The following is a 9,177-nucleotide window of genomic DNA, read 5'->3' on the forward strand; positions in this document are numbered from 1 at the left end:
CTGGGTGAGGGTGGGGGTGGGGGGCAAGGGAGGTGCCAGAGACGGTGGGGAAGCCGTGAAAAGGATCAAGAAAGGAGCACGAAGGGGAAGTGTCTAGAGTTCCTGTTCTGATTTGGGAGTCTGAGTCCTGGGAAGACAAGTTTGAGAGATCCCCTGCTGGGAGTGCAGGGAACAGGGAGGGAGAGGAGATCCCAGAGGGGTCCTGGCCTGGTGGGAGCCTGTGGGCGGGCAGGGCAGTGGTTTAGGGCCGAGAGGAAGTCGGTGCTGGTTCTGAGTGGTGGCAGGGAGGCCCCACTGGTGGGAAACAGGGAGGTGAGTTTCCTGGGCATGCTGACCCCACCAGATAGGAGCACCTAAACACCTTTTCACCTGCCAGCACCCCCAACACTGCGCCAACCCCAGCCCCCGCCCCCGCCCCTGAAACCCACCCTCTCCTTCCCCATGTGCGCTCACTGGGCTCCAGCTGCAGACAAGTGCCGTTGGGGAGGCACACGGAGGCCACGCTGTAAGTGGTTTCCATGGTCAGCAGGATCTGGTTATACTGCAGGAGGAAGAAAAGAGGCAGCGAGCTGCACCCCTTTGCTGCCTGCGCCGCCCGGCACCATCACAGTGTGTGTGTGTGTGTGGGGGGGGCAGCGGCAATGGACCTGGGGGGCACCTGGTCCCAAAGATTCTATCTTCTTAGTTACTCTATAGACACACTGACAAGGCAGATGGTACGGCTTGCCAAATCCTCGAAGAGCGGCATCATAAAGGCCAGATTCTGTACTAGGCTCACTCTGAGCTGGGACCTCGTCCTGACCTTGGGCCCTCCACTCCCTGCCCTCTCCCCGCCTCCCACCCACTCCCCAGGCTACACATACCTCCTCCAGCTCCGAGGTAGGCAGCGCTGCCCGCTCTAGGTCCTGAATCTTGTATATCATCCGCTTTAGGGTGGTGTTTTGGAAGTAGGTAATGTCAAAATGCCTGGCCCGGGTGCCAAACTCTACGGTGTGGTTTGCCATCTGTGTGTTCTTCTCCATCTGAAAGTACAGGGGGAACCGTGCTGTGGGGGGAGCCAAAGGGCCTGGGGGTGGTAGTAGGGAGGGCAGTTTTATCAAGTTGTTGCCTTTGCCTATAAAGACCCTCTTCAACCTGGACTGTCTATTGCCCTAGATGCAGTCCATGCCCCTCAACAGATGCCCACAGACATATCCTGGCATGGGAGAGAAGGGGAACCCCACCCCATATCGTAAAGGCTGTTAGGATGAAGGTAGCTTGGTGTTAGCGCTGCGACTGGCCTCCTTGAGCCTCAGGGTCCCATCTGTAAAATGGGAATAAGATCACTGGTTTTGCAAGGCTGTTGAGGAATAAATGAAGCCACAGATGTAAAGGGCACGGAACCCTGGCCAGCTCACAATGGTCTTCAAGAAATGTTGGTTCTCTGTGGCTCACCTTGGGATAGTCTGCACTCCCCACGCAAGTCGGGAAGGGGGTTGGAGGGAAGGGTAGCCCTGGCTGTGGTAGCAAACATGGGCGTCGCATCTTTTAGAAAACTGACCTTAGCAACACTTATTTGTGTACAACTTATTCTTTCACTAACAACAGATTGGAAAGAGATACAACTTGTTTAGGCATTGAGTAGAGGCCCATCCAAACCTGAAAATTGTTTTAAAATATTCCATCTGGATTTTTCACAAATTCCGGCAGCCTCCCTGCACTGAGGGGACCCGGGGGGAGGGGGAGGGGGGCCTTGCACTGTGGGCGTGGAGTGGGCCCCTACCAGGATCATGCTGGTCTCTCTGCTGATGTTGGTGTTGTAGTTCCAGTTGGCCTCCGCATATTCATTCCACACCACCAGGGATTTCTTGTCATAGGCCTCCAAAAAGTCTCTGGCCGTCACTTCATCCGTCACCAAAACTGTGGGACAGAGCGGAGGGAGACAGCCCGGCTTCCCCGTGCCCTCTCCTGGAGTTGTGCTGAGTTGCTCCCCCGCCTCCCTCCTCCCTGCCCGCTCCTCGCCCCCTCAAGGCCCTGCCCCATCCACCCACTGGTCCCGCTTGGGCTGTGGGTTGTCTGGCTGCTGGTTGCTGCCTGGTGAGTTGCTGTCTGGTTTCCGGTTGTTCCATGGTTGGTTGCCACCTGGGTGACCTCCTGGCTGAGGACCACCAGCAGGGGGTGCCCAAAGGAGAGCAGGAAGAGGAAGAGGAGGCTGGGCAGTCCTGGAGCAGCCCAACCTTGGCCCATGGCCGCAGGAGACCAGAGCCCTGCAGCCACCGCCCCCGGCCAATAAGAGCGGAGCCTGCAGTGTGACCTCATAGAGCAGTGTGATGCGCCAGCCTGCCTCTGGGGGACCCTCGGGGCCGGGGGGGGGGGGGGAAAGGAGTATTGAAATATTCACTTATTTCAAAATGCTGGGTGAAAGACGGCCCCATTCCCACCCCAGGGCCCTGCTGATGAGTGAAGGGGTGGCCTGGCGCTCCAGAGCTGGGCACCAGGGCCCCGCGGGGGGAGCTGACCAGGAACTGGAACAGGGAGCTGGCCTCCAGAGCCCAGAATGGAGAATGTGCCTTAGGGCCTGCCCCACTCTCACTCAGAGCTTTACCAACGTTGTCTGGGTAATTGTTGGGCAACGGAGGCTGCCACTGAAACTCTGGCCAGCCCAGGACCTCGCCGTTCCGCTGGTTCTGCTCCTGTAGCCACTGGCTGACTGGCTGGAAGTAGTTGAGCAGCGGTTGAGCGTCCAGGGCATCTGTGCCGATCGCTTCCTTCAGCACCTCCTGCCAGGGCCGGGAGGAGCCCACCTGCATCACCTTCCTGCCAGGCAGAACGGGCACCATGGACACAAGGGCCTCAGGCCAGTGTCCACTATTGGCCCACCTGCCCCACCTCCGGCCACTTTTGCCCCCACCGGACTGCAAGAACAGTGGCATCGCCCTGACCGGTTTGGCTCAGTGGATAGAGCATCGGCCTGCGGACTCAAGGGTCCCAGGTTTGATTCCGGTCAGGGGCATGTACCTGGGTTGCGGGCACAATCCCCAGTAGGGCGTGTGCAGGAGGCAGCTGATCGATGTTTCTCTCTCATCGATGTTTCTAACTCTCTATTCCTCTCCCTTCCTCTCTGTAAAAAATCAATAAAGTATATATTAAAAAAAAAAAAAAAAAAGAACAGTGGCGTCAAGACTCTGGGACCTCGGATCTCCATGAAGGGGGCTGGGGACATTGCCACTGGGCCTCAGATCTGGGCACACTGAACACATATTTGACGTGAGAAAGCAAGCAGGGGGTAGGGAAGACAGGCGCCACCCACTGAGGCTGGCCCTGAGGGGTCCCGTGGAGCAGCCAGTTGCCTTCCAGACATACCCTTCACCAGCCTCTCCTCTAACCCTCCCACGCGCCCGCCGTTTTCTCCCACACACCGGAGCGTGTCCCCTGCCTTGGTGGACTGGTAGATGTCACACTGGTGCAGTGGGCCCTGGTGGCCCGCCTCCTTGCACAGGGCTTGATGGAACTGGAACTGCAGGATAAAACTCACAAAGTACCTGAAGGCACAGGGTGGGTGTTCAGGGGGCTGGTGAGGGCCCCTTGCCCAGGCACCATCCAGCTTCCCACAGGGCAGAGGGGAGACAGGGGCCACCTGGGGAGGAGGGAGAACGAAGCCTGGCTCTGGGGAGAGGCCCATTCGAATTCCAGGAAAGAATGTGGGGACAAGCCCTGGGCATGGGATGGGGCCAGAGCCCCAGGAGCAGAGGGAAGGGGACGAAAGGTGGGACAGGATTGGGTGGGGCAGCAGTACCTGATGTACGGTGTCATATGTGGGATGTGATACTTAGATCCGGCATCAAAGTGGGTTTCATTTCGGATAACTGGGGCACAGATGCCCTGATACTTGACTCTAGAAGAAAATGGTTAAATTACCTTAGGACCTAAGTGTTGCATAAGGACTGATTTAGACTTTGCAGACAAGCCTCTAAGCAGGCATTCCCCGCCCCAACACCACCACCCCTCCCCCCCGCCCCTGGCCACCCCTTCCCCATCAGGTGAGCTGGGGAGGAAGGGCTCCTGGGGGAGGGAGTTTTCGGCAGGAAAGAAGAAAGCAGTGGGGAAAAGGATGGAGACATCATTAGAGAGGAGGGGCCTGGGACTGACGGAGGCAGGAGGCTCCTGCTTGCCCAGGAGGGGCAGCCATCAGGTCTTCCTGATCCCCGTTCACTCACCGAAGATACCACCAGTCAGAGTTGTAGCGGGAAGGAGGGGTGCGTCCACTAAAGACCGCCCAACGCCACTGGTCCACCAAGTAGCCAAAGGGCAGGAAGGCAATTTTTTCCAGTGCCATCTTTAACAAGTAATTGATGTCGCTTTCTGTTGGCAGATGAGCGGAGAGAGGTTGGAGGAGAAAAGGGAGTCCGGCTGGGATCAGGTGGGGCTGGGGAGGAGCCAGTGGGAGGAATGGCGGGGCAGAGGCAGAGAAGAGAGGACCAGCCTTGGAGACGATGGGCCCTGATTGGCAGAGGGTCCTTGGGCAGAGTTGAGTGGGGCCTCAGGTGGATTCCCAAACGTGCCTGCCCCGAGCAGTGCAGCAGAAACGAGAAGGGCAGTTGGGAGCAGGCGCTAGCGGAGTCCTGCTGTGGACGTTGTGGGGCTGGCTGGGGCCTCTATGCCCCCATACCTGTGTCATTGATGACTTGGTCCAGCAGGCCAATTTTGTGCAGATGGACAGGAGTGGAGACAGAGAGCGCCAGCACATCCCCGATGGCCTCATGGAAGCCAGGGTTGGCGCCTTGGCGCAGGGAGACAGGCTGGTCCTTGTACTGCAGGTAGTACTGGATGTGGCCCATCTCGTGGTGCACTGTGGACAGCTGCTCCATAGCCACCCGTGTGCACTGCTTGATCCTGGGGCAGGGGAAGGGCGAGGGTGAGGGCGAAGGACGGGGCAGTGCTGGGACCAGAGAGGGGGGAGAGGACTGCCCTGTGTGTTGCTGGTGGAAACGTACAGATGGTTGGCCCTGCCCCAGCCCACATCATTCCAAGGTGCAGAGCTGACTAACGGTGAAAGCTGCTGAGGGGGGCGGCCCAATGGCAGCCCTGGCATAGACCAGCCCCTCTGCCAGTGCTGGGCCTGGGGTAGAGGCAGGCCTGGGAACGGGCTGCTCTGTGCCCAGGCTGCCTGCCTTTCCCGAAGCCCCAGACCCCTCCTGCCCGTGTCTAGACCTGAAGTCCTTCCTGTTGTAGAAGTCCCAGGCGGAGGCGTGGCACACCATCTCACGCCCGTCGTTTGGGTTCTCCAGCATGGACTCTGCCCAAAACTCAGGCGGCATGGGCAAGAGCCCCAGGGAGGTGAAGAACTCCTCCGCCACCCGGAACATGTGTGTGGCGTTCCAGCCCTGGGGGTGGGTGTGGGGACAGGTCAGGGCCCGGCTGCCAGGAGCTCACTGTGGCTGCCCCGGGGCAGGTCTGGGGTCGCCCACCCAGGTCAGCTCCCTGCCCATGGAGGGTGTGTCTGCTCTGTGGCCTCTTCCCAGAGGTGTGGCCCCTAAGAACCAGAGCAGATAAGCGAAGTAGACTCCTCACACCCCACCAGTGGGGGCCTGGAGAGGGGGACGGGTACCTCCCCGAGGACATTCAGCCCAGCTTATCGCCTGTACACACACTCGGGCTGCTGCTCTGTAGAAAGGGAGGGACTGAGTGTCCACCCAGCCTGTCCCCTGCACGTGGCCCCTTCTCGCCCCTCTCCCCTGTCTCCCTTCTGTTGCCTCCACCCTGGCCCAGGGTGCACCGTACCTGCTTCACCATAGTTTCGGTGACGTCGAGAGTGGGCTTGTCAGGGAAAGGCACCACCATGTTGTAGATGTTGTCCCAGCTCTGGGCCCACATGTCCCCTGGAGGAAGGAGGAGAGCCGGAGAGCTTGGCTCCTGCTCGGCCAGAGCCTGCTTCCCCCTGCCCGGCATTGAACCCCCCGGGCCCCCCGCAGCCAGAGCCTGGGGCTGAGGCCAGGAATCTCCACATCAGTCCCATTCATAGTGCCAAGTGCTCTGGGTGCCCCGGTGCCAAGCAGGAGCCCAGGCAAGGCTGTGGGGCCCTTTCTGATGGTGCTGGGATGCCTGCCTTCCAGGCCTGAGGTGGGAACCTGGGGATGGCCTCCTGGGGCACATACTGTGATCCTTCTTCCTCCCCCTGGAGTCAAAGCCTCAGTGTGACTCCTGGCTCTGCCCTCTGCCCTCTGCCCTCTGCCAAGTCACTCAGGTGTCCAGAGCCTCAGGTCCCCATCTGGACAGCAGGAGTGATAAGGAGGAGGATCTCCTGCTTTATGATCGCGTTGGATGAGCCTCAAGGGCTCACGCGTGTGGGAGGGAACAGTGGGGTGCTCTAAAATGGGAGACGACGAGGACAATGCCTGGGACGTGTGGAGGCAAGGCCGGGTCCTTACCCAGCAGGTGAGCAGGGATGGGTCCCCTGAGGTTGATGTATCTGTCCCCGTAGCGTTGGTGCAGCTTGCGGCGGACGTAGGCATGGAGGTTCAGGTAGAGGGGCTCTATTTGATGGAAGAGGTTCTCCAGATCCTCCACTAAGGTGGGCGACTCATACCAGGAGCGCCAGTAGTCCCCTGTGTCTGCGAAGCCTGGCGGGGGGGGGGGGGGGGGGGGGGGGGGGCGGGGTGCAGCTCAGGCCGGAGCTTCTGACACTCCACCTCCCAGCATCCCTCTCTCCTGGCTCGGGGCCTGTGCCCGTGCCAGCTGGTGGAAAGGCTGGCTTGAGGTCTATACTTTTCTAACCAGGAGTTAACTCCAGCTAACTAGATCCTGGAGAGCCAAGAGGCAAGGACGAGTGCTGGGGAGCGGGGAGCGCCAGGAGGGGCAGGGCAGAGGGATGGTGTCAGGGCAAGGCAGCAGCCTGGTAGAAGGCAGATGGGACTCAGGCTTGGTTCTGCCATCCATGATCTGTGCGACCTTTGGCCAGTGGATGGAGCCATCCCGACAGCTGCTCTGTCTGCCTCAGGAATTGGGGCTCAAGGGAGATAGTGGATGAGAGAACACCTTTCAAGCTGGGGAGGGCGGCACCCACACAAGGGGTGCGGGCAGGACATGCTCACCATCCTGCTTGAAGGCCTCATTGCTGAGGGCAGTGAATTCCTGGAACAGGGGTTTCAGTGGGATGCCCACGGCATTGTGCCAGCCCTCCCAGACGTACAGCAGCAGCCCGTAGTTTCGTGTGACAGACAGGACATGCATGAGGTCTGAGACGCAAAGGAACAGGGTCAGTTAGAAGACTTCTGTGTCGCCAAAACCGGTTTGGCTCAGTGGATAGAGCGTCGGCCTGCGGACTGAAAGGTCCCGGGTTCGATTCCGGTCAAGGGCATGTACCTGGGTTGGGGGCACATCCCCAGTAGATGTGCAGGAGGCAGCTGATCAATGTTTCTCTCTCATCGATGTTTCTAACTATCTCTCTCCCTTCCTCTCTGTAAAAAATCAATAAAATATATTAAAAAAAAAAAAGAAGACTTCTGTGTCAAAGCCGGCGTCAGCCTTCATCAGAGCTCCCACATTGGTCCTCTCCATTTCCACCCGCTTCCTCAACATCATGATACCCCCAAAGCCAAGGGCGATCTATACGCTGGGTGGCATGAGGCCGGGAGCTCTATGAAGCAAGCACCCAGCCAGGGTCATTGTCTCCAGGGAAATGCCCATCGAAGGTGGTTACACAAAGGCCACATCCAAAGGCCGAAACCCGAACAGACCCTTCATGGCTCATTGGATGGAGTGGCTGACTCAGCCGGCCTGGGACATGGGGGTGGGGTGTGAGGGGAGAAGAGGAGGACATAATCAGAAGCTGGGAGGCGTCTAAGGCCTATGGAGGGCCCGTGGGGAGACTGAGAGCACCCATGAAAGGGAAAAACAACAACAAGCAGTCAGGAGGCAGGCCAGTGGCAATGGGAGAGGCCAGAGCACAGAGGGGTGGGGTGGATGGGGCTGGAGATTCTAGAAGTCAGTTTGCCAGGAAAAACAGGGTGCGGGGTGATGGGAAGGGCGAGAGCGAGGCAGCAGCGACAGGGTTGTACCTGGGTCCAGGAACCAGCAGCTGTCGTTCATGTTGGGGTAGCAGACCCTGGCAGAAGTGAAGACTCTGTTCATGTGGCTCTGCAGAGAGTTGTACTAGGGAGAGTGGAGCACCTGTTAGTGACCAATAGCCCAGGACCACTTGGCCATCCCTCCTCTTTTTGCTAAAAGGAAAAGAAAGCTCAGAGAGGGGATGTGGCTTGTTCAGGCCACTCAGTGGCGCCAGGAGCACTTCTGACCAAGGAAGGCAGCCGCTGGAGGTGGAGACAAGTGTCCTGAGAGTTCGGGGTCAGCTCCCACCTCAGAGTGAGGGCAAATCCCGCTCACTCTCGGTGGCTTCGATGCCTTCCCAGTCCCTACTCTTTCTAAGGACATCTCTAAAGCAAACCTGCCTAGGGAGAAATTCTGAAAACGCCGGTTTCATCTTTTACGGTTTCTTTGCAGTTTGCTTTTTACTCCATGACATTTGCTGTAGCATCAAGTGACGTTCCGTCCCATCTCCAAGGAAAAGCAATGCCCCAGGAAGCCATTCTATGCTCTGGCTGGTTTCCCCTGCAGATCCCAGGGTCCGCTGACCGCGAAAGGCAGCCCGCCCAAGCTCCCCTCCCCATCTCAGCTGGGCACTGGGAGGCACTGGCCACTTCTTCCTCTGCCCTCCAGTCCACGGGGCCCACCTGCTGCCGCTTCTCCAGGGGCAGGTTGGCAGGGCCCAGAATGCGCACGCCACTGAGGACCCGTCGCAGTATCGGGTCGGTGAAGTTCTGCCAGATTGGGTCGAACAGTTCCTTGGCCTTGAGGCCCCAGACCTCGGCAAACTCTTGGTTGAGCAGGGTGGATTCCTCCTGTGGGCACAGGGAGGGCAGGGGAGTGTAGATGGGGAGGGCATGGGCGGGGGAGGGCAGGAAGGCCATGGCTTCCAGGAGCAGGACTTTCTCCCCCTGGGCCCCGGGGCCAGGAACTGGGGGGGGGGACTCTGCCCCAGGGGAGCGTGGAGCAGAAATTGGGGCAAGAGAGGCAGCGGGAGGAGAGGGAGAACAGACAGGGATGAGCGGCGACAGAAACAGAAAGAGAAGGAGGGCTCGGAGCAGAGGGCACCCTTAGCCAAGACCCTCAGCTGCTGGCCGGCCCGGCGCTGCCCTGTGC

The 9,177-nt window shown here is 59.3% G+C and overlaps 1 protein-coding gene across 2 annotated transcripts in view; it reads right to left on the reverse strand.

The window, feature by feature from the left end:
• ACE (angiotensin I converting enzyme) overlaps positions 1 to 9,129 on the reverse strand; it is a 19,548-nt gene extending 10,419 nt beyond the window's left edge. The window contains exons 1-14 of one of the 2 annotated variants that reach the window (XM_006776727.2): positions 8,709 to 9,129; positions 8,037 to 8,130; positions 7,071 to 7,214; positions 6,408 to 6,599; positions 5,761 to 5,858; positions 5,191 to 5,363; positions 4,649 to 4,872; positions 4,197 to 4,341; positions 3,776 to 3,874; positions 3,399 to 3,521; positions 2,585 to 2,796; positions 1,763 to 1,899; positions 864 to 1,022; positions 454 to 541 (exon numbers count right to left, since the gene is read on the reverse strand). In XM_006776727.2, coding sequence (XP_006776790.1) covers positions 454 to 541; positions 864 to 1,022; positions 1,763 to 1,899; positions 2,585 to 2,796; positions 3,399 to 3,521; positions 3,776 to 3,874; positions 4,197 to 4,341; positions 4,649 to 4,872; positions 5,191 to 5,363; positions 5,761 to 5,858; positions 6,408 to 6,599; positions 7,071 to 7,214; positions 8,037 to 8,130; positions 8,709 to 8,945 — 2,125 coding nt within the window. In that variant the 5' untranslated portion in view covers positions 8,946 to 9,129. Of the gene's footprint in view, positions 1 to 453; positions 542 to 863; positions 1,023 to 1,762; positions 1,900 to 2,039; positions 2,327 to 2,584; positions 2,797 to 3,398; positions 3,522 to 3,775; positions 3,875 to 4,196; positions 4,342 to 4,648; positions 4,873 to 5,190; positions 5,364 to 5,760; positions 5,859 to 6,407; positions 6,600 to 7,070; positions 7,215 to 8,036; positions 8,131 to 8,708 lie in introns of those variants that run through there. The other variant, XM_006776728.2, reaches the window with a different exon arrangement.
• Positions 9,130 to 9,177: the final 48 nt, after the last annotated feature.

The sequence above is a fragment of the Myotis davidii genome, unplaced genomic scaffold (genome assembly GCF_000327345.1).
Source record: "Myotis davidii unplaced genomic scaffold, ASM32734v1 scaffold69, whole genome shotgun sequence".
In the NCBI taxonomy this organism is placed as follows: domain Eukaryota; kingdom Metazoa; phylum Chordata; class Mammalia; order Chiroptera; family Vespertilionidae; genus Myotis; species Myotis davidii.